Source organism: Parus major, chromosome 4 (genome assembly GCF_001522545.3).
Source record: "Parus major isolate Abel chromosome 4, Parus_major1.1, whole genome shotgun sequence".
Lineage (NCBI taxonomy): Eukaryota > Metazoa > Chordata > Aves > Passeriformes > Paridae > Parus > Parus major.
The window spans coordinates 20711233-20735951 of NC_031771.1; the positions used below are offsets into that span (position 1 = coordinate 20711233).

Genomic DNA, 24719 nt, shown 5'->3' on the forward strand with positions numbered 1-24719 from the left:
TTGTGGTAAGAATTTGTATATTTTATTATCATTTCATTCCACCCAAATGCACACAAAGAAATCATTCAAATTCAATGAAGAAAGCATACTGGAATGTTGATTTTAGCAAGTTTTTTTTTCCTAAATTTTCCTTGGTAAGACTAAAAAACTGATTTTTAAAGGGGATATATGTGAAACTTAAGTATAAAACTTTATTATTTTCATAGAATAAACTGATAATACTTGAATATTTTAAAAATACTCAATGTTTCTAAAATATTATGGAGTTGATAAACAGTCATAAATTTAACACAGGTTCCCTCTAATTAAAAAAAGTGGTTCTCAAAATAAATCAACAATTCCCTAGTGCATTTATAAAAAGAAAAGATCAAAAGCAGGAACTGGTATCTTTCCTTCCAGTGTTAATTAGTAATTAAAAATCTTAGCTTCATTAGTACCTACTCTGAAATGGTTTGATTTTTTTTTTCTTTTTTTAGTTGGGAATGAAGATGTTACACAGACAAATCCTGCAACAAAAGTCATAAAAATTAACCAGTTTTGAAACTGCTTGCCTTCATCACGGTTTAAAAATTATATGAAACTATATTATTTACTTTTAAATACCCATCTTCCTTGTAAACCTCAGCTTTCAGTTGGTCTGGAGTTGCATGTAGTTGCATGTATTGCATAATTCTACTGGCCAAGTAACACCCTTCCTCTATGACAGTTCAGATATGTCTGATAATTTTAAGTAGAAATACAAATATTAGCATAATTTTTTTGGCATCATACAGAAGCTGACAGCTCCCACTATTTGATTCAACTGCAAGTCCTAAAGAAGAATTTCCTGTATTTGGGGCAAGAGGGACAGGACGGGCCTTGCCACCGTTTCAAAACCGAGTAGATTATATGAATGTCCCTGTATGGATTTCAAGTGTCTTCCATTTTCAATTTACTTGATGTCTCCAATCCTGATTCTGGTTTCACAGCTCGATATTTCCTGCATACAAGGTAATCAGCAGGATAGCAGTGAACCCCGTTAGTAAACCAGCATTCTGAATAAGGAAGAATGTAAGATCCGTCTTTCTTCCTGTCACTTTCTCCCGCAGCATATCATTCATCTCTGGGAACTGAAAAAAGGGATATTTTTAAGTAAGTATTGCCATCTTGTGGTAGCATGCTTAATTTAAGGCATTAAGAACTGAACCCTATTGCTACTTTAACTGAATATTAGAACTAACAGAGGGTGAAGGCAGTCACAAGAAAATATCACCCCAATTATCCTGAAAAACCACTCCACCAAGCATGATAAGATGAAATGGTGTTTTGTTGCTCTCTACAGTAGCTTCATCTGGCTGTGTCTCATGCAAATTTTCCCTTTTCGATTCCAGCAGCCTCCTAGGTTCCAGCTGTTGGTCCGTGTGTTGCTAGGAGCAGCTGCCCTTGTATCTATTGCTAAATGTTTTGTTTCTTCCTTCACTGCTTTAAAGAGAAATCCTTGTTTGGGAAACAGAAGATTAGGATTCTTCTGCTTTAGCTGAAGGAAAACGAAGCAAAGATGAAAACACAGACAACCTATCAGAAATCAGAAATATTTTACATGTGGAAGGTCTGGTGGGCTCATCAGGTCAAGCAAAAGAAGAGGAAGATGACTGGTGTGAAATTGGTGGTAACAGATGCAATATGACATTACAGTGCCATGATGGGATTCTTCGTTCCGTAATATACATCTTAATGGTTAACACAAGAGCAAAGGGTAACTGATCTGCTACTAACTGCAGAAACAAAGATACTGCCTCTGGAGCAGTGGAGGTGATGGCAAAAGAGCACAGGCAAGAAGTTCCCTGCATGAAATGATTAAGGGTACACGTTTGCTGCAGGTAAAGTCAACCACAGTGGCTTTTGAGAAATAAGCCTCAAAGTAGTCACCTGTTCTGCTGAGAATAGCATAACCAGAATACAACAAAGACAGTTTATGTCAGCCCTAGTTAGGAAGCCTTCAGGCTGGGTGACTCAGAAACTGTATCTTTCTTTGATCTCACAACATAAAAACAGTCATTGAAGGTAATGCAATTCTCGAAGAACAGGCTATGGTTAGCGGGAAGAGCCCAAAGCTTCCCAGAAATCGTCAGAGAGCTCCGTCACACTCTTGCACAACAGTGCAAAACCAGATAAACTTCATGCCATACAGCAAGGCTCATTTGTGCACACACCTCAGTGTACATTCCCACCTGCCCACAGCCTCCCCACTCAGTGATCCTATTGGCAGAGGTTGGACTATGCCAATACTGGAAGAAAAAAGAACAGTAAAAAGAAAAGGAGGAAGGCATGAAATTCCAGTAAATCCTACCTGCTTTTGGACAAGGAAACCAGAAGTGTGTGAAAATCATAAGAAAGTGGAAAGCCAGATCTCTGTACAGAGCACTTCAATACCCTATTTCAGACTTTTCAGGGGGAAGAAAATTTCAGATAGGTAACTGATACACTCCAAAAACCTATAAAAAGAGAGAGAGGATGGTACAGGGAGAGAGACAGATAGAGAGGAACAGAGAGAACAGAACAACATATACAAAGAAGAGAATGTTACCTACTTAGATGAATTTAATAACAAACTTGAGTCACTATAAATTTATGCCACAAATTTTACACATCAGAGTTCAGTACATTGCTATTCATTATACGAGTGAAGGTAAGCAAAAAGCATTAGCAATTAACGTACTGCAAGGTTATAAAATAAACTACTTATATTATTTATAACTCTAACAACTTATTAAATCCTGTACTATCACCTAAACTATAATAGTATTTAATTAAATAGTCACTATAAATATATGAAAGTTCCTAAATGCACATGGAACCAAACTGGGGTCTCAAATCTTTTCAGATTCAGGCCTCACTCTTCCTGTTCTACGCTCAAATGGATTCCCATGCGGCAGATGTAAACACCTTTGCACCTGTTATATCTGTTGTTACAACACTGAACAAAACATAATAAAACTTAAAACTCTTGAAATATCTCTCTCATTTTGAGACAAAACATCATCATAAGAGGAAATTATGGAATATTGCTAAGTGTCTGTGAATCCAGATTTTTTTTCCTAATGTCTAAATACAATCTGGATTTTAGCACATTTTTTTTTCCATATATCTTCTGGCACACGTTGAAAAATAAATGATAAACAGACTATTTTGAATAGAACTCAGCAAAAATTTTTGCCTGAACCATGAAAATGAGGTTGGCACTCTTTAATTTAAACCAAGATAGAATTTAAATCAAGCTTTTCGCTATCACTGTGGTTACACAACACCTTTCATTCAACTAAAAATCTTAATATTTAACTTCCTTCTGTTGACTTTTTTTTTTTGCTTTTCTTTCACAACATGGTTTAAATAGACAAATTAACTTTTTAAAATAATATGGTGAAATATTGTGACACTTTAAAATGCTGAAACAAAGTGTTTATACACGTTTTACTCTTTGATTAAATCAGGCCAAATTAATGAAGGGCTTGTCTCTGTCTAAAACTGCTTTTCAATAATAACATGATGAGGTGAAAGGCTTTTGTGTTTCATGAATAATCATAGCTTGTTACCAATAGGTAACAGTAACTATCTGTCCACCTCTATTAAGGGTTTAAGTTACTATATTTTATTAATAATAATATTATTGTTATTAGTCGCTGGCATAAGAAGGAGAAAATACTAAATTCTACTGGAGAGACTTAGTGGAGTCCGGTTTTTTTTGCAGAGAAATAAATAACTGAAAATGAAATTGTATCTCACCATATCTGCCAGAGAGATGTACAGGAACATTCCACCAGCTATAGCAAAGATGATGTTAGGAGCAAAGTTGTTGCCTACTAATATTCCAAAGGCCAACCCGATGTAACAAGAACATGCAGATAGGAAATTGAAAAACAGAGCCTGCCGAGTACTCATTCCTGCATTAAGCAAGATGACAAAATCACCTAAAACAACAACAACAACAAAAAGAAAACTATAATCAGAGAATGATATTGTGGTTATTTTCTGATTTCAAAGTAAGTCTGAAGAAAAAACATTATTTGTATACACATTATAACACTGTGTTGTTTTTCTTTGTTCAAATACGTGATGAGGATTTCCCTTCAATACTAAGGAAACTGAGATACTCTAAACAAACACTGAAGCAAGATTGAGCTAAGAGCACAGGAACACACAACTACCTATGGTGATTTTTGGTTTTAAAATTAATTAATACAACACTGTCTGCAGCATATATAAACAGGATAATTAGTACCTGTCCAATATATGGTCCTAGCTTCCACCCACCTGCAGTTGGGAACTTCCTGTGCCAGATGTGTGTTTTGGTGCTCAGTAACTTTTTGACATTTTTTCTATTAATTTGTCTAAACTTTCTTTCACCTCTGCCAAATTTATGCCAACACAACCACCTACAACAGTGATTTCCACAGGAAACAATGTGTGCAATGAAGTTCCTTACCCAGTTCATGAGGAAACTCTTCACACAAGATAGCTATGGAGGTACTAAGCCCTTGCAGCAGAGACAAAGTAAAAGAAGCCCCAATAGCCAAGCCATCTATAAAATTATGCACAGCATCACTCAATGTCACCATCCAAGCAATGGTGCCAATCTTCGACAGTGGGCGCCCCTTAAGACACTTGCATAAGCTGCTTTGGGTGGCTTCTTCCTGAAAAAAATATAGAATAAAACCATTACACAAAATAATGAATAAAGAAGCAAATTAATCATTCTTCTGTCTTTAAATGAATGCCAAGTATAAACTCAAGCACTGCTGCATATGGAGACCAAATTGCTTTGTCCAAGAAGCAAATGGCACAGCAGTAGCACCAAATATTTTCTGTTTCAACAAGATAACATGCAGGACCCAGTCACCCTTCTGACTGCAAAGTGTCATGCATCAAGTGGATGCCCTTCACTGAGACAGGAAGCAATTCAGGCTGCAGTGGTCTGAATGTCTCTGTGGAATCTCTGTCAGATAAAGACATCCCCAAGCCTCTTCTGACACCTCTACATAAGCATGTACAGTCAGAAGAATCTGATTTCAGTGACTGGCAGCATCTGTATTTAAAACAACTGGAACTACATCATGGTCTCAGAGACACACTCAGCTACCACAGTGACAGAATTCTATCTACATGATACATATGATGCATCTATACTGTAGAATGTGTTTACAGTATAGACACATCCAGATACTCCATAAGGTTTTTTTTCTAATTTTGGGCAATGGTAGTCCAGCTACTCAAATTAGTTTCTAAAAAGTGAATGTTTAATAAAAACAGCGGTGGCTAATTTTGATTGCAGAATTAAAGGCTCAGAGCACAAAATCAACAGGCTAATATAAAACTGCAATGCACATACACTCCAGGGATCTCACCAATTCTTCCCAGAAGTGGAAGTAATTTAATCATGTGGTGCCATGAAATAATGAAAAACCTGAACACACATAAAAGGAACTGCCATTTTAACTAGGAGCACAAATTAAGTCCCCCTAGAAGTTCCTGGTGATCCATTTGATGAATTTCTGTATACATACACTGTATTTACAGAATATTTCCTAGCATTACAGCATTTCCCCCCTTAAAATAAAACTGCTTATAAACCATTAACTAGTACTTAATTACTGGAATATATAAGCAGTAACATATACCTCTGTGTGCCTACAGACATACATAGCACAGAATCACAGATTAGTTAATGTTAGAAGAGACCAAAGCTCATCTGATTCAACACCCCTCTTCAAGCACATGGCACAGGATAGCATCCAGGCAGTTCTTGGATGTTTCTAATAAGAAAGACTCCACAGCCTCTCTGGGCAATCTGTTCCAGTGCTCAGTCACCTGCACAGTAAAGAAGTTCTTCCTCATGTTCAGGGGGAGCTTTCTGTGCATCAGTGTCTGCCTGCTGCCTCTTGCCCTATTGCTGGGCATCACTGAGCAGAGCCTGGCTCCATCCCCTTGACACCCTCCCTCCTCCAGGTGTTTATAAACACTGAGTTCCCCTCTCTGTTGTCTCTTCTCAAGGCTGAACAGGCCCAGCTCCCTCAGCCTTTCCTCGTAAGAGATGCTCCAGTCCCCTCATCGCCCTTGTGTTCTCCACTGGACCTGCTCCAGGAGCTCCATGTCCCTCTTGTGCTGAGGAGCCCAGAACTGGGCTCAGCACTCCAGATGTGTCTCACCAGGGCTGAGCAGAGGGGCAGGATCACATCCTGACCTGTGGCACTGATCCTAATGCACCCCAGGATACCAATGGCCTTCTTGGCCACAAGGACACACTGCTGGCTCATGGACAATTTGTTCTCCACCAGGACACCCAGGTCTTTCTCTGCAGAGCTGCTTCCAGCAGGTCAGCCCCCAGCCTGTGCTGGTGCCTGGAGTTATTCCTTCCCAGTGCAGGATGCTGCATCTGCCCTTGTGGGATTCCAGGAGGTTCTGCTCTGCCCCTCTCTCCAACCTGTCAAGGCCCTTCTGAAGTGCTGCACACCACTGCAGGGTATTGGCCACTCCTCACAGGTTTGTGTCATCAGTGAACTTTCTTGGGAAGCATCTGCCCCTTCACCAAATCTTTGATGAACAGTTTAAACAATACAGGGCTCAGTTCTGAACCTTGGGGAACACCACTATGACAGGCCTTCAATTACACCCTGTCCCACTGACATCTGCCATTCAGCCAGCTCTCAATACACCTCACTGTCCACTCATCCATTCCACACTTCCCGAATTTGGATGTTGTGAGAGATACTGTCAGAGTCATTGTTTAAGTGAAGGCAGGCAATATCCACTGCTCTCTTCTTATCCACACAGATCTCCACTTCATGAAGTACAAGGATGTAGAGGAACACCTCCTTCTCCTTAGGAGTAGGCAGAGTATTCCAAGAAATTTTCTTAAGCTGTTAAAAAGAATGTTTTAGTTCTTAGAAAATTGTTTAGTTTCACCATATGCAAATGCTTCCAGGCAAACTGAATTTTGAACTTCAAGGAAATGAAATTATTAATTAATTCTTACTTATTAATTAAATCTTTAACGACAGAGCTCTAAGGTCTATCATGTAATTTGCTCACAGGACTCTTATCTGACTACATTCTTGTATGTAGGAGCTGCCTTGGGACAGGACAAAAGTTCAGGTCAGGAATTTCTGAGTCAGGTGCCTATTGCACTGCCTGGAACTCACAGATAATAAAGCCTTGGTTGAGTAGTGCCAAAACTTCCACAAAGCAGCTCCTATTTAGCCTACAGGAAATTCTGAAATTATACTTCTAGGATGCAAAAATGAGCAATGGTATCAAAAAGTCAAGCTTCCTTGCTGACTCAAACACATAGGTTTTAGATTTGTACTACATGCTTGCCTTTAGTTTTTGAAGGCTTTCCTCTCAACATTTCCTCTAACACAAGCAGCACCAATCATTTTTTTGAGATTAATAATTTGTATCTGTACTATTTCTGTTTGAGATAGGATCACTTACAAGCAATAGATCTCTCTCTTAATCCATGAAGACAAGCTGAATGTCACTCTAAGAATAATAAATTACAAAGCAAGCCACACAAAATACACAAGTATAAGAAAACCAAAATACAATTAGCAAAGCTCTTACAACAATTCATCCATCTTCCTGAGCTAAAGATCTGTTCTCTATTTTTTTTCTGTTCCCTGGAGACAATCCTTCAAGCTGACAAGCTGGAGGAAGCATTGTTTTGTAGGACATCCTGATTTCTGCCTAAAGCACATCACCTTTTTTGCACAGGTTTCTAGCTTCACTGAGGAAAGGAAGCTTGATCTAATGAGCATTTAAATAATTCACCCATTTTTCCTACCAAAAAGAACATTTTAAGTAATTGCACTTAATTTAGGGTGTTAGTATTTATTTACTTCTAAAAATTAATTTCTTGATCCAAACTTTCAAAATGCAGAAGCAATTGCAGTTTATAAACTATGAATTAGTTTCTGAGACACTTCTGTTTTACATATACATATATATATATGTCTGGCTATCTGCCACTTACATTTACTGTATAGCTCTGAAGTATCATAATACTTACATGTAATCAATTTTAAATGATTAAACTTGTCTTGACAACTTCTCTAAATTATATAAAGTACAATGAAATTGCTTTTCTGGAACTACATTCTGAACTTTACTAGATCATGTATCCAGTAGAAGTAGATGAACAAGTAATACACATTCTTCATGTTTAAGATAAGGCAGACTACTGACAAAATACCGTACAAACACATAGGATTCCAAAGCAAAAAATTAACAATGTCTGTTTCCTCTGGACTATTTCCACTTTGTCATGGTAGTTTAGCAGACATCAAAAGATATGCCAGCTAAGGAGCTCTGTAAAACCCAGCTGGACTATCAGGTTAAATTTTTATTAATTATTAGTGCAGTCCTACATCATTTGTATCTCCACAGTTTATGGTAAACCAAACACGACCTTGGTATTTATGCTCTTCTAAACACAGGGGGATTTTTAAAAAGTAATGTCCTCTTGTTCATTCCCAAACTTAAGAAATTATACAGAGACTCTCTTATTTTATCCTATGACATCTCAGATTACTATTGCTGTTTCCAACACATGTCTGATTCCCTCAGACATGAACCAGACATGTCCTCTGGAAGAAACCACAGAACCAAGAAGGAATCCTGACACTGCCTCAAGGCAATCAATAAAAGCACTGTAAAGTTTTGTTATACAGCTCTAACAATGTAGACTCAAGAACACAGACGTTTCAGCAATTTGTCTCTGAAATAACTTTCCTTCAAAGTTTCTGCTGTCAAGCCATATTTCAGTGCATAGTAGATACAAACTTTGGGTATAGCACAAAGGTTTCCAAGGTTGCAATTACTGCTGCAAGTGAAAACAGAAAGTAGGTGACTAATTAAACATTTACACTGGCAGTCAATCTCTTCTGGCATTAAAGGAGAGAATATAGCTGGATCCCCATGGCTGAAAACAGTTACTACATCTTGGCACAATCAGGCTTCAAACTTCCTCTTTAAAGCCTTCATTTTGATTTCTGACTACTCTGTATTTGCCCTCTTTAACAAGCTGTCAATAATGAGGACACATTAAAATTCTCTTGGGTACACATTAGCTTATGCCAAATGTTTTTGCCTTAAATACTACATTCTTGTAAAGCTGAATGCATACCTACCTTCTTGTTATTATCCTAACTGCCCCAAAGCACCTCGGCAACATTGGCCCTCCCCTAACCTTTGAACCTCACTGGAGGAGGACAAGAGCGATGATGGGTTTTTTTGTTGCTACACAATATCACAGAATCATTAGGTTGGACCTCAAAGATCATCGAGTCCAACCATTAACTTAACACTACCAAGTCCACCACTAATCCAAATCCCTAAGCAACACGTCTATGCACCTTTTAAACACTTCCAGAGATGGTGATTCCACTGCTTCTCTGAGCAATCTGTTCCAATGCTTGACAACCCTTTCTGTGAAGAACTTTTTCCTAATATCCAATCTAAACCTCCCCTGGCACTACTTGAGGCTGTTTCTTCTTGTTCAGTCACTTAATATTGGAAAGAAGATACCATCCCCCAACTGGCTACAGCCTCCTTTCAGATACTTGTAGAGTGTGATAAGGTCCCCCCAAGCCTCTTTGCTCCAGCCTAAACAATCCCAGCTCCCTCAGCTGCTCCTCATAGGGCTCATGCTCCAGCTCTTTCACCAGCTTTGTTGCCCTACTTTGAACACACTCCAGCACCTCAAGGTCTTTCTTGTAGTGAGGGATCCAAAACTGAACAAAGGATTCAAGGTGCGGCCTCAGCAGTGCCACAGGAGAATGATCACTTCCCTAGTCCTGCTGGCCACACTGCTTCTCTCTCTGCAGAGAGCAGAGCCTTCTTTTACTTGTTTTATACATCTACAAAATAAAACTTATGGACTCTCGTAATGCTACTTCCCTCCTGGTGCCCATGTAATTTTAACAATTAAGTATATTTCTTCTAATTTTTAAGATATTCAGTATCCACCACAGTTCATCACATTTCTATGGTAAGGACAAGTACAATTTTGGTGTTTTAAACTGTGCATCAAATTGCCTGCAGGGTCAATGCAGAACTCCCAGATTTTCTCCTGGTTGTTAGCGACTGCCTCTGGCTTGCTCTCCTGCTTGCTCCTCTCTACTCCCCACAACTAACTTACTGGCTAATAAAAATGGATGGCAAACCAAAAATCTCTACTATGTAAAAAGTCTGTCTTAAGACATCTGAATTTTTTTTCTGAGTTTTTAATTTTTTTTTAATAAGGGACAGTACTACTTCTCCCTGCATAGTACTGCTCCTCTCTACACATGGAAAAAGACTGAAGAAGCACAAAACTTTCAACTTCCATTTTCTTCTCAGACAGAAGGAAGTGGTATTTGCAATATGAAAACAAACACAAAGAAATACAGAGAATAAATCTGAAAGATAATAATACTTAAATCAGGAGGAGTGGCTTCTGTCTCAACATATGACTTCCATGATTTCCACAGTATCCAAGTACACTGCATTATCACAAGCAGTGCTCACCATATACTGCCTGAAAGTTACTGTACTTGTTTTTCTCTTTAATCATTGATTCAGAAGAATCAGATTCTCACACTTAACGGCTTTATGTATTCAGGAACAAAATACAGATAATTTTGTATGATCAACATTACCACAACAGTAAAACACTATTACTCTTTAAGCAAAACAGTAACAACAACAAAGTCAAAATTAACCAAATTAAATACAAATTCAAATCTAATTAGTTACATCTCTTTGTCCAACCCATTCCAACACTGATATAACACAGGCCTTTTTCTTGGTTCCAAATTGAGTGTATCATTCAGCTTTTTCAAGCTTGCCCCAAAACTCTGTATATTTTCATAGGGTCCAACCAAATTATAAGCTGTAAGCCTATAAAAACTTGAAAAAAGCAATAAAAATTCATATTAACTTTCCTCAGATATGCTCATATAATTGGCAAGGATAAAATAAATAAACAGATGCAATTTTCATACCTGTGCTGAGACCACACTGATGCTGTCAAAACCAAGATTCCCATTGCTCTCTATGACAGCTGAATTTGCATAACACTTTCCCCCATTGCTGGATGATGGTGGTTTGGGTGAGTTAGTCTTATCCTGAGAATGATTCTCTTCTCCATTTTCAAAGTAATTATGGCCAGTCTAGGTGACAAATAAACAAGCAGGTAGCTAATTAAAACAAAAGCAAAATAGCAATGTAAGAAAATAAAAGGAAAAGGCAAGGGGAAGATCATATTCATGCTCCCTTGCTTTCAACACCAAGTGAATTGCTGAAATGAGAAGCAGTGAACTTTTTTTTTTAATAACTCCAAACATATCTAAGTTCCTAACTTATCTCTTACTTTAAGCTCATCAGAAAACATGGGAAACTTTTCATTTTTATACCTTTATGTAGAACCTCCCAAGCCAATCTGACCAAAAGTGATCAACATTTGCTGGTTATTCATGGTTGCTTGTCAAATACAGCTTATTAGCCTTTGTCTGTTTACATAAATAAAGAAAAACAAATTATTTTTTTCTATTTCTAGGTATTGCAAATGAGGGATAGTTGATCATCATAATTTTCAGTATCAGCAACATTTTGGGAGGAGAAAACAGAGAGGTTAAATAGGAAGACAGGGCAGTTTCCTTTCACCAGTAAAAGGCAGTAATAGGCAGGAAGGACCAATAATTTTGAGGTGCCCTTCTCTGAGACAAATTCAGCCTTGCTCAAATGAGCACGCAGAATACAAGTAGTCAGACACAGGGGTAGAAAGCAGAGGCCTGGGCAAGAGGAGACAACTGCAGTGTTCACTGAAGCAATCCTGTGTACCAGAGCTTGAGGAAACACAGAGCTGAAGTTACTGAAGGTCAGTCAGGCCTTCAGTGCACCTGCACTTTGCAGATGACCAAGAAGGTGTACTTGTCACACTGATTTCTCCTGCCCAAAGAGGATCTCCATAGGAAGACTTCATTCTCTCCACCTGTTACATATTTCCATGATTTTCTAATGTGTTTAGCTACCACAGCAACTACTTGGTTGCTGAGAGAAACTGGAGCATTTACCAAAGAAAACAGACCATACTCACATCTGGATTCCATTCCCAGAGCTGCTTTTAAGTCCCTTTAAAAAGTGAGATTTCTTTTCCTATTCATATGGGCTTTAAACAGATATATCAGAACACACAGTAAGGCTGAATTTGTCAGGTAAAATAGAAAACCCCCCCCACATTTTATTCATCTAGCAAGTACATCACAAAATACGACAGGTACTTTAAGGCGAGACTCATTCAGTTAGTGACAGGTTTCATTACCTTGTTGTAGAGCTTTAGTATCACTTTAAGAATCCTTTCCACAAAGAAGAGAATATAGAATCCACCAAACACAGCGACAGCTTTCTCAACGTAGTTATCTACTTTTGGGTCAAAGCCAAATGCCTAATAGTGAAGAAAAAAAGCAATGCAAATTTTTCTGCAATCTTAGTACATTTCCCAAAAAACAAACATCACACTCTACCGATATCCCTCTATTACAAAAACTTTCTCTATACCAACCATGGGTTTCCATGAGCAGAAATTGTGAAAGATTCTTACCTCATTAAATTTTTTAAACTTGGACAAAATGTTAACAGTATAGCCTATTAAAAGTTCACTACAACTTTATCCAATGGATTTCTCTTTTTGTTTAGTGGAAGAATAGCCCTTGGTCCTTCCCAATGAACAAGACACAGATCTTGATGGCTCTGACACATTTCAGAGAGGGATCATAACTCATGGCACTGAAACCCACACAAAACTCTTTGGAGACTGAAACCCACACACAGAACCTCACTGCATCATGCTTTTAAAATCAATACACTTTAGAAACTAGTATTCAAACCAAATAATTACTCTCCTTGCTTACCTCTGGAATGAGCTGGAAAATTGCATTAGAAAAGAGAGTACCAATGGCCAAGCCCACAAAGTAAGTTAAAACCTTGGGGAAATATGACTTCTTTAAGAGAGGAGTTAAAATCAGTCCCAGAAGTGATGCCAAGTTAATGATAGACACAGCCAGGAACCCAAATCCCCAAACTGTGGATAAACAAAGAGAAATACAAAATATATTAGTATAACACCCACTTCAGTATGCTTGTGATTTCTCTAATTGCTAAATCGGCATGGAACTGGTAAAAGAGTAATTCCTTGGTTGGAATTAAAACTCACAAACATAAAATTCTTTAAATGCATAGGCAGTTAAGATCTATATCTGCAGAAAGGAAATATCTGAAAACACTTTCTGGGACAACCATATTAAAAATTGGAAACCACGCAGGTAGAATACATGGGCTGGCCTATCTGCTGCTAATGTATCTCTCTACAGTCAATGAAGAGTAAAAATTAAGGCTTAGGCCAATAGCTGAAGTAGCTATAGCATAGAGAAAAGACAAAATTTATTACTGGTCCTAGAGCCAGATCCAAATGACATTTACTTCTAGGAAAATCCATGACAAAAAGACTGTTGTCTTGTCTGTACTAGATATAAAAATCCTTCCTGATAAAGAATGACTCCTTCAAATCATCCTGAGGTGATATCTCAGTTCCTAACTCTCCTTCCTCCTCCTTTCATTCAAAGAAATTCTGCTGGCTGAAAATGCTGCCTCACTGTTTATCAACAAGTGAGGTGATAGCTAACTGATAGTTGAGATAATTATAACAGAGAAATGAACATAAGAAAATAGGTTCAAAGTTCAAAAAGGACTTGTGACTTAGGTATGTAATGGGAAAAACCTTTCCTAAGAATCAGTAAATGCAACATGGTTCAGCATAATTTTGTTTCCTTCACCATAAGCATAGTCCAGGACTTGCACAGATCTGTACCACAATTGTTCTGGAGCCTGAATTATAGGTTGGAGAGGTGTGGTTGTTGTTGCTCGTAAACATTTATAAAGTTGTGCCTCTATGGAGAGCTTTTTTCCCAGTGACATCTCAAATCCTTGTGAGTACAGAGAAGAACTTCAAAAGTTGTACTAAAGAGGTCTACAACAGTGCCACAAGTGATGCCACAGAACTACAAAGTAATCCACACAGACAGAGGGTTTGTCTTTAAAAATTAACCACAAAAAATAATCAATGCCAATGCAATGTTGCCTAGATGAGAACAGTTTAATATAATCCAGAAAGTTGCATCATTTTAAGTTTGTTTATATTGTAAGTATGTTTATATGGGGAAGTTACCATAAATTCCTCTCTGCATAGCAGAAACTAACAGATAGGATTATAGTCTGATATTATTTTCTGGAACACAACTGGCAAACACACTGAGCTAGATTCTTCACCTGCAACTGGGACAGCTCTACTCCATACAGTTCCACAATGTTTTTATAAAATGAATTTTATATTATGTCAAGAGCAGAAAGCATTAGAAACATTTAAAGCATTTGTAGATGTATCAATGCCAATTACAACATTCATTTGCCAATTTTGAGAAAGCTACACAGAGAGTGGGGAAAAACACACAACCAGATATGGGTAGATTCACTAAGCTACATAGATTTATTTGTATTAAACTAAATGACAATTAAGACTGTAAATATATTTTTGAAATCAAATTTATAATAAATGAGTTTCCAGTGCCATCGTGAGTCAGAAAACACTGTCTAAGTTTGGAATAACTGCAGAAGTACAAGAATCTTTTTGTTTAGTGCTTGGACACTGCCCATGTTCTGTGCAAAAATGTACATTTTAAACTGAGTTGAAAAAATTCCAAGACAACCAATGTTGCCAAAGTTCCTCCATTAGGGACTGTATTTCACAGTCTCATGTATGCAATGCTGCCTTAAAATGGTTTTATTCATTAGAACTGCATCCACACTAGCTTTTTCATGAGTCCACACATCTCAGAAAGTTGGGTAGTCTGATTTTACGAACCAGAGCAGGGCACTCAGACCCAGTGCTAATTCCTCCCCGAGACTGATGTCTCAGTCAATTTTTGCTATCTACTATTATCCTTTCTGTCTCTAAACAGTAACCCAAATAAAGAGACAGCCAAGATATTAAATGGTGCAAGAAATACAGAAAATAAAACTGCAGGAGTGCAAGTAAGATGCCCTCCTTAGAACACTGCTGCTCAGCACTGCTTCTTTTAAGAACAGGCAGGCTCAGGCTCTTCCTTAACCTTGTCCTAGGATGAGGAGGAAGTAAGTGCATAAATACCTTTCTGAAGAAGTCAAGCAGAGAACACAGAAAGTGTTTGTCTTACACATGAGGAATGCCACTGGGCAGTTTCAGCTGTTTGATGCATCTCTATACACCTACCTATCATCTTTCAGAGAAGCAAGCAAGGGGAGGACTTGAGTGAGCCCCAAGATCAGATAGGTTGGGTGGGAGTTCTACAAATCCCAGGAAAAAAGATGCAACATCTTTTTTGCCTTCCAACTTCTACTCTGCTTTGGCATCACTCATTTTTTATTCAGTAGCTGTTCCTAAAGCTTATGGAAGTGGTTTCTTCTGCACATCTTGCCTATTAGTATTTTGTTAGACGGTGTATTGTTAAGAGAGTGGGGGTCCCTGGGGAGAAAATTCACATAGGCACAGCTGGAAACAGGCATAGATGATTTTGCTCCATGGGCAGTAATTGAAAACATCTGGACTCTATAGCACTGTGATAGAGATTCACTTTGTGATAGGGTGGGGGTGTATAAATCAACAGCTGCATTGGGCACTGGGGGGCCTTTCTAGGAATCTCTGTTCAAACAGGTACCATGATGTGTCACAGTGGTTTAAAGTGCCCTAACCATGGGCCTTGCAGATTTCTTGTGCTGCGGCCAAAGGAGGGGCAGGGAGAAGTCTGCCCTGATTATCTGGCTACTGGACATTGCTTCTGAGCTGGACAGATAGAAGGAAAACATGAGAGATGGTCTAAGTACCTTAGGAGGTTAACTGTAGGTCAAGGATTCCATGTTCAACCTACTCAACCAGCACACACTCACAAAAAAAAAAAAAAAAGAAAGAAAAAAGAGTACAACAGATCCTCCTGTCCAAGGCAGATCTTATGGTCTTCTTGGTAATATGTATCTCTGTGTGAAACAAGCAATCTTGGTGCCATGGTTTCAGTGATTACTCAATTAGAATTCTAATCTTTCACTGACAAAGCAAAACACAGTTTTGGGAATGATCTTTAATTCTTATTAAAGATGATCACCTTATTATTATAGTATTAATCACTATTTCAAAAGTTACAAAAAGCACTTCTGTATCTCTTCTTATGAATACTGACATTAGGCACTACTAATCCAACACCCTAGCTATTAACATTAATTCAGCTGACTCCCTTGGAACAGTAAGTTCATTTGGAATACTGACTCAAATAAATAAGTCATTATATATTTGATCCTTATTAGTGCAACAAGTGATTTCTTTAATCAAATGAATATTCCCTGTCCAATGCTTTTTACTGGACTGTACAGTTCTGTGCACAAATAGAGAAATAATAGTGAGGAAAAGAGGAAGGAAGAATATTAAGGCTACTCAGCCATGTAACAATCCTCCTCGTGGAGGGGTCATCACAAAAGATGCCATGAAAGCAGGAGTCAGAATTTGGAAATAATATGAGAATTTTTCCTCAGTAAACCAGTCACTGGTTCACCTGACAGTCCCCCTGCAAATAATTCCACTCAAATGCAGCCCAAGTAATTTTAACTTAACCTGTCTCTACATATGCAGCTTCCACCAAGTCTCATTTCCCACTGAAAATCACCTGCACAAATTTCCCTTCTTTACACTCATCTTTTCTTCTGCTAACCAGCTATAACTACGAATCCTTACACTTCAAGGCACAAACCATTATCCAAACAAAACAAGTCAGAAAGGCTCTTCCCTAAGTGGGCAAAACATTCCATAACTTTCTAGTCAGTTCTTTCACCTTGCTTTCAGCATTTTAAATAGATCACTGTCAAGAGATACCAATTTTGTTTGGCCAGTCTGCTGACCTAAAACAGCAGTTTATGTTCCCACTTTGGAACCATATCTTCCCAAACAAGACACCCCTGTTATTTATAGATAAATGCTTACTATTCTTCTAAGGAAACCTCACACCAGTCACAGCATTAATGCAAGTAATAGTAACTAACCTTGCAAAGAATGTGGTTTAGATGTGTCCACAAAGCTCTCCTGATGATCACAAGGGTGAAAAATTAGCTGTTGCAAAACTGCAGGACATATTGTAGAGAAGCTGGAATTTGATACGTGACTGCCGTTCGGTATCCCATGCAAAGAAAAGATTTCTTCACTAGTCAAGCACTGAAACAAAAAGGGATTTTGACAACTTAACACATTAATGCAAATCAAAAGATAAGAGGTACAGTGAGAAATCTAAGAATTACAACATTCAAGTACTGTAATACATTTTCAGGGAAGTCTACACAATGTACACTGTGCATGAAAATACTGTGATTGCTTAATGTGAAGCAGAAATGATTCAAAGTACTTTAAGTTAGATAAATCACAAATCAATAAACCACTTTTTAAAGAGACATTTGCAGATCTTTTGCCCTGAGAACTTGGACAGTTAAACCTCACAATATATTTGGAAAAATAGCTTCAAAGTACTTAAAACCTAATGTAATTACAAAATAATTAAACTTGAGAGCAGACTAGATACAGTTAAAATCTCAGTAACAGAGTATGCCAGAAAATGATTGGTAATTCAGAGACAGCTTATTCATGTAAGTGACCACTTCTGCTTTACAACAATGCTTCTTATTTATCTCCCCAGACTAATTCCTTAAAAATGGTCTAAAGCTAAACATTTTTCATTCATCTTGTAGCAGTATCTCTTAAGGGCAAATGTTGTCTTGTAAAACCACAAGATAAACTCCTTCTTGGGATCTTAATATTGCCTTTAGCTCAGGACACAACAGTGTCTGATGGGTTAACAATAAATGTATTTGGCAGTGCTAAACCAGGCCAGGGGCAAGGAAAGGCTGGTTCCTCCATTTGTCATTTTCAAGAAAAAAGATAAAACACAAACCACAAAATATCATAAAAAATACATCTATAGAAAAATTGAGTGTTTTTATGTGAAATGTTTCAAACTGCTGAAATCTTACATCTAACACTTTCTGTTCATTTGCATTCTTTATTTCCTACAATGATAAGGGAAAGTGCTCTTTTTCTGGGTGTAATCAATAGTTTTGTGCAGTTATTGCTGCACAACAAACACATATCAGGGTTGAGTCTCAAGACCAAAAAAATCAAATGTTTTCATCTATTTGAGACATCAATTACAGCATAACTCTCCCTGTAGCAAATCTCAGTGTGGTTGCAGGCAGAGAGCACTGGAAACCTTAGCAATATAAACACAAATAATCAGTCCCTGCTCTTCTCAGTTTTGCCAGCCTTCAGACTCCACAGCACGTCTCCAATAATTCAACATTATTATTTATAAGGCAATTAACTCCTAGAGATAAGCCAGAGCGACTGCAAGTCACATATTTCATCAGAGCTGCCTCTGCTCCTGTTAATAAATATTTCTGTTACTGTCCAAAAGGTGAAAGGAATGCACTTATCACCTGAATGTGACTCTCTTTGATTTGCTAGGAGGAAGAAAACATGCAGGCCAATTCAAATGACTTTAGCTAAATTATACCAGAATGTTTCTGTCCTTCCTCTTTAACAAGCTAGTGGAGGGCTCAGGCATGTGCTTGAACTTAAGTGCAAATTTTGTTGAGGCCATGAGACCCTGAAGACTCTAATATAAAGAAGCAAAGTGCATATAATTTCATCTTTCAATGTCAATGCTAATGTCAAAGAAGCACCACGTATAAAATAGAGCTAATAACAGAAGATGGCTTTTTTGCTTTAAAACATGTTACTCCATTTAACCTACACAAAAGTAGTGAATAAAGAAATCATCACTGAAGATACAGTCTTTAACAGGACAATACACAAACCACTGGAGCTTTCTAAACTGGTTATGTGTCTAATCATTTTACTGTTAACTCTGTGTTTTGGAATAATACAAAATACATGGCTAATATGCCCACAGCAAAACAAAGGGAGGATAGTTGTGGTCTACAGGAATAGTTTATAGTACTTATTACCAGCTCACTAAGCCATTTCTGGATGTCTGTGGTTAGAAAAACAAGCTAGTAAGAGCTGAGAATTTATGCCATGGCTATCTCTGAAAGAAAACACCTTTAAATATTTAATTCCTAAAATACCAATACATTAGTATTAACATTAATTCACAACAATTCAAAAAACGTTGTAGGTAGGAAAACAGATAATGGAGAGAAACTAAATCAGACAGCATAAATTAATAAACCTGACACCTGTAACTTTGCCTACACACAAACATGGAAGTGAAAAATACCACCAGAGAAGAGCTCTTTCATGCAAAATTGAGAAACAGCATTTTGTTTAATTACTATTATTATTTTGATCAGGGACAAACCCAGAGGATAATGATTCTTATAAATGATTCATTGTTTTAAGTCACCTCATACTCTCAGTAAACTCCTACATACATCCAAGAGCTCAAAAGCAAGCTTGCATGAGTTCACCAGCACAATTAAAGGATTAATTAAAGGACTGAATCTATTAGAAGCCTTGGACTGGAGCAAGGCATATTTGCACACTGCAAAACTCTGCATTTATCTTTTCAGGATAAATAAATACATTAACACAGCCACACTGCTGTAAAAACATAAGAAATTTACTTTGTAAGACTGATGGACCATCTCATCACAGAGAAAATTTAGCCTCATGGAAGAGGGGACTGAAAATGATGTCCTGACTCACCAGGTCTGCAGTCATTTCTGTCCCCTGCTGTGCAGCAAGATTTAATCACAGTGATAAGGTGAGAGGATTTCCTCTAATGTGACTGTTATCGAGTGTTTAGTAAACAATTGCCAAAAATATATAACATAACTCAACATCTCTGAACTGTTAAAAAACATTTTTTAAAATGTTTTCCTCAAAACTGGGGAGGATTTGAATTGTAGATTTTACACAGTTACAGAATAATGAGACTTAGAAAATATTAAACTATCAACCAGGTAATTCAAGCAAATGCTTACTTTTACTCTCCCAAAAAATGATCAAACAATATGGGACTCTTCTAACTTGAGAAATTAACAAAAATGCTACAGTTAACAACCACCTTTGAAATGCATCGGTCCCTTCTGTGATCTTCTGCTGTGTTCTTATCATTGCTTTACATGTTTTATCTGTAGCATTCCACACGTGAAGCACTGAAATACTGAAAGAGCATCCTGCACTGCAATTTCTAGATGTTGCCAGATTAAATACCAGCCCACCCTAGGGCTGAGCAGTGGGTCCCACAGTAACAACAACAAACAATAAATGCAGTGAATGCATATTTAACGAGTGCTTTTTTTTTATCCTTTTTTATAGATTATTTTTAACTTAGTCTGTGAATGGATAAGGCAAACTAGAGACATACAGCTGTGCCTTCCTCAACTTACTTGTAAGAAAGGAAAGCATCTAATGCTGATGTGGTAACAACTTTTTGTCACTTAGGACAGGTAAAATCTGGGTGATACAGGTGGTGATTCCTTCAATAAGCAGCTGTCCATAAGAAAGAGTCAGATGAAGATGCTCAAATGCACTTGCGTGCCCCATGACATGTGCAAGGCAGCTGTCCATGCTGGGAGCTGAGAACTCTCCACAAATACTGGAATTTGCTGAAAATATTGTAGAAATAAGGCACTTGGAAGTTAAAACAACTAAGCCTATTTAGTATCTCATTGGCCAGGCATCATCAGGTTGTGGTGCTGGATCAAGACCCTAAGCCACACTCTGTCACTCTTGTCTCCATTCTTTCAAAAGGACAAGTTGCAACTAGTGAAAAACTACCAAAAAATTCTCAAATCAAAGAATATACTAGCCTGGTTCTAGTCTATCCACTAAACTTACTAGATTTTGACTCATCCTGAGATGAAAGGTAATTATACCTGATTACAAATATTAATTTAAAAAATAATTTAATTTTGTCAAAATGTTTTTGCTTAAAAAATAAAATGCATTACATTAAAACACAGTATTCAGGTATAAAATCTAGACTGACATAAATATAGATTGAGGAAAGCCAAAGAAGGAAATAGAAGCATGATTTTAGCACCTACCAATTACACCAAAGCATGAAAAAAGGTGATGTTAACAAGCCTTCTTTCCAATGCCCATTTACCTTTCAGGTATTTTTTGACCAAAAATTTTGAGCATGTTTTAGTCCTTTGGCACACACATGTATGGCTGCCTAATTACAATGAATTCAGTGACAAATAAAGTATGGTTTCATAGTTTTTTACATCTTGCTAATAATGTAAAATACAGAGCAAATAACAAGCCATCATCTCTATTAGACTGAAATTGCTAATTTTACCCCTATTAGTAGGACTAAAATGTGTGGCAGTTCCACAGTAAAATGTGACAAAACAGCACTGATCAGTACTTGTATTTGTTCAACTACCATTAATTTCTCTGACAAGGAGCCTTAGCTTAAATATTAAGAAAATATGATAACAGAAAAATTGAAGAGCAAAGAAAACATAAATTCAAAATAAAAATAATTCCAAAAGTGCATGATAAAAGCAAAAAGAGACCAAAAGCACAAGAAATTGGTGACAGTTCAATCCAAAAATCCCAAAAGGGTGCTCAAAAAATCCAGGTTTTTTTCTGCTACATTAAAAAATCAGCATCTTTACAGACATCATAGGACACAAGTTACCACAAACACCCACACAAGTACACACTCAAACACTGTAACCAACAAATTAAGTAATTTTTTATTCTTTTATTTTCAAGTTAAGCTGGTATCAAAGGAAAACAGAAATCAATCCATTTTGTTTTGGCTTACACACCCATACTTTCAACCTGTAAGAAAATAGATGAGCTTCTTGTGGATCTTCTCATAACATTAACACACTTACCAAAATTGTTGTGAATGAGACATTAAAACTAAACACTAATACAGGGATAAAATTTCAGAGACTGTTTCTTCCTGCTGGGTACTGTATCACCTGTCCCTTACAGATCAGCTCTCCACTAAAAATTCCTTCAGGCTTGGGATGAGGGATTCTCTGAAGTGCAGGGGTATGTTATCTTGATTCAAAGAAAGGCCTGGAAGTCAGCCCACTAGCTCTGGACACAGAAGTTAAGAACTGAAAGTCTGAGATAAACCTTGTGCCCTCCTACAGTCAGACACTTAGGCAGCCTGAATGGACACAGCCACATTGAGGAAGACCTGAATCACTCTCCAGAAAGTATTCACTTTCCTCTGTCAAGAGTCAGTGAGGCTTAGGCCTCTGATGCCTTCCAACACCCAAACTTGTATTAGGCCACTTCATGACTTCTCTCATAACCAGCAGATGCTGAATTATCAGCTTGTAAGACTTACTGTGTTTAAAACAGTGACACAGGGTTTACCTGGTGTGAATATGCATTTGCATGCACCACCTGCCCAAAGTCATGGACACACTTGATATCTATGAGGGATCAAAATGCATTTGCTTTAATGGTTCCAGCTGATGGAGCAGCCATAAGGCAAATTTTAAGAAAGAATACAAGTAACTCATCAAAAAAGAGCAGACACATTTCAGTATGACACCCTAGATATTATTCAACATGAACACACTTAGAACAAGCCTTTAAAAAAAAATTGTTTCAGTTAAACTTTGAGTTACTTATGAGGAACATGCATTTGTAGTAATAAGAAAGAGCATTAGTTTTTCTTCCCTTCTGTAGCCTGTGCCAAAGCCTGTGTACGAGAGCTACGTGCTTTTGTAGATGGAAAACCTGAAGGACTGAAGAATCTACTCATTTCTATGCCCTTTTAAAGAAAGCTGCCTTTCATAGCCATACTCAACACTGCAAACTTGTATTTACCATGAGTGGCTGTTTATATTTGTAACACACTGAGTTGGAACAGTGTTCAATTTGTCAGATTTGAAAGTGGTGACTCCTGCAAAATGAATTCTGAATATATTGAATTCTGTGTTGATTTCAGGGGAGTTAAGTGCCAAGTAAACCTTTCTAAAACAAAGGGAGCTTATTCAACGTTTGTCTCCTTCACAGAAAAGGCAAAAGAGCTACTACTCCATATTAAAGCACAATTCTCAAGGTCCCTAGAGCCATCCCTCTTCTGTTTCTTAGGAAGTGGAATCAAACCAGAGAAAACAGTCATTCCTGCTTTCCTTTCAATTTTGCGACCAACTTTGTGTCTCTGATTTTCTGGGCATATGGAAATCACCACCAATCTCAAAATTTCCCTTCAAGGAGACAAATTCAGTCCAGGACAGTCCAGGTAAGTTAAATCACACAGACTTTAAAAGTAGCAAAGAGATCTGAGTTCCTTATGGAGACATTAAACAGAATACAAATGTTTTAGAGAGAAGTAATATTCCAACGATACCCAGACAGTAAACTAAGCATCAGTTTAAAAGACTTTTGATATATTAATCAATGGGTGTACACCTTGCACTCGCAACTTAGATAAAAGACGTGAAAATTTCTTTAAAAGTTTCTTTACAGAAGCAGACCTGTTCGTATATTCGAGTTTTTTGCTGTCTCATGACAACCGTATTTTAACAAGTGCTGAAGATTTGCTTATTCAGCTCTCGGAGGGAGACACTAGCTGGTTCTCATTCGCTCCTTGCGGTTGGACAGATGCTATTTAACCGGGAAAAGTGACAGATTAAGAGCCGAGCAAGGAGGACGGAGGGGCAATCCCGGGGCAGCCCGCGCCGCAGCAGCTCCCTGAGGCACGGCAGCCTCTCCCGTGCCGCAGGCTGCTCTCACCGGCGCTCCGGTACCTCTGCCCGCCACCCGAGCCCAGAGCCCCGGCACGCATTGGCTCCCTTCCTCCCTCTCTCTTTCCCGGCTTCACCGTGAGGAAACACGAGGGCGGCGAGATTTAAAACCCTAGGGAGCTGCCCAGCCGGCCCGGCGCCCTCGCTCCGGGACGTTTCCAGCCGTGCCGCGGAGCCCCCGCGGTGCCGGTACCTGGTTGTGGTGCAGGAGGGCGAGCGGCAGCGCCGAGCCCAGGGTGGGCGCGGCGCCCAGGCGCTGCAGCAGCTCCGAGAGCTGCCCCGCCGACAGGCTGTGGTTGGCCCCGAAGACGCGCAGCACATCGTCGGCGAAGCTCGTCGCGTTGCCCGCGCCCGGGAGCTGCCCGTCCATCCCGGCGGGACGCGCCGAGTGTGGCGGATGGCGCGGTCCCGCCGCGCCGCCCTCGCCCCTGCCCACGGGCCCTGAGGGGCGGGAGCGGGGCCCGCCCGCTCGGCCCCTCCCCGGGGGGCGTAGTGGGGACGCGGCAGCGCCGCGGAGCTCCCGGCGGGGCTCGGGGCCGCTGCTCGGGCTGAGGGCAGCCCTGTGCCGCCACAGAAGGCCCACGCGCCGGCGAGCGGGGAGGATGCAAAACTCCCGGTCCAGGGCCCGAGGGTCACACAGCCGTCAGGGTCACCGCCGTTCCCAGACGTAGCCCCAGCCTGCCCCACCTGCCATGCAGCACCCTGCCCCACACCCAGCCGCCCTGGGATGACCCACTGGATGGCAGGAGGGATGACGGAGGCCAAGGTCCAGGCCCAGCCAGGCACACGGGTACGGCCCTGCCGTACACACCTCACCAACACTATCTCCAGAGCCGAGGCTCCTGGACCTTGGAATGAGTCCTTCGGTTGGCAGCCAGTTAGGCAACCTG

General features: G+C 39.0%; 1 protein-coding gene across 2 annotated transcripts; it reads right to left on the reverse strand.

Moving 5' to 3' along the window:
* Positions 1-24471, reverse strand: SLC39A8 (solute carrier family 39 member 8). 2 transcript variants are annotated; one of them, XR_001521205.3, is made up of 9 exons: positions 24023-24248; positions 17131-17299; positions 12924-13093; positions 12335-12457; positions 11016-11183; positions 4463-4670; positions 3763-3947; positions 2330-2474; positions 1016-1109 (listed from the first exon to the last, which is right to left on the reverse strand). XR_001521205.3 is itself a non-coding variant. In XM_015625735.2 (8 exons), the coding sequence occupies exons 1-8, from the start codon at positions 24197-24199 to the stop codon at positions 963-965; spliced, it is 1347 nt and encodes a 448-aa protein (XP_015481221.1). In that variant the 5' UTR covers positions 24200-24471; the 3' UTR covers positions 1-962. The 2 variants fall into 2 exon arrangements, 1 of the variants encoding a protein (XP_015481221.1); XM_015625735.2 differs by lacking the exon at positions 2330-2474 and having other exon boundaries at positions 1-1109; positions 24023-24471.
* Between the last annotated feature and the right edge of the window lie 248 nt (positions 24472-24719).

Coding starts and splice junctions, on each gene's coding strand:
- SLC39A8 (XM_015625735.2), bottom strand. CDS start 24,199: ATGGACGGGCAGCTCCCGGGCGCGGGCAACGCGACGAGCTTCGCCGAC. Junction 13,094..17,130: donor TAAACCACATTCTTTGCAAG/GTTAGTTACTAT, acceptor GTTTATCCACAG/TTTGGGGATTTGGGTTCCTG. Junction 11,184..12,334: donor TACTAAAGCTCTACAACAAG/GTAATGAAACCT, acceptor TTTGTCACCTAG/ACTGGCCATAATTACTTTGA.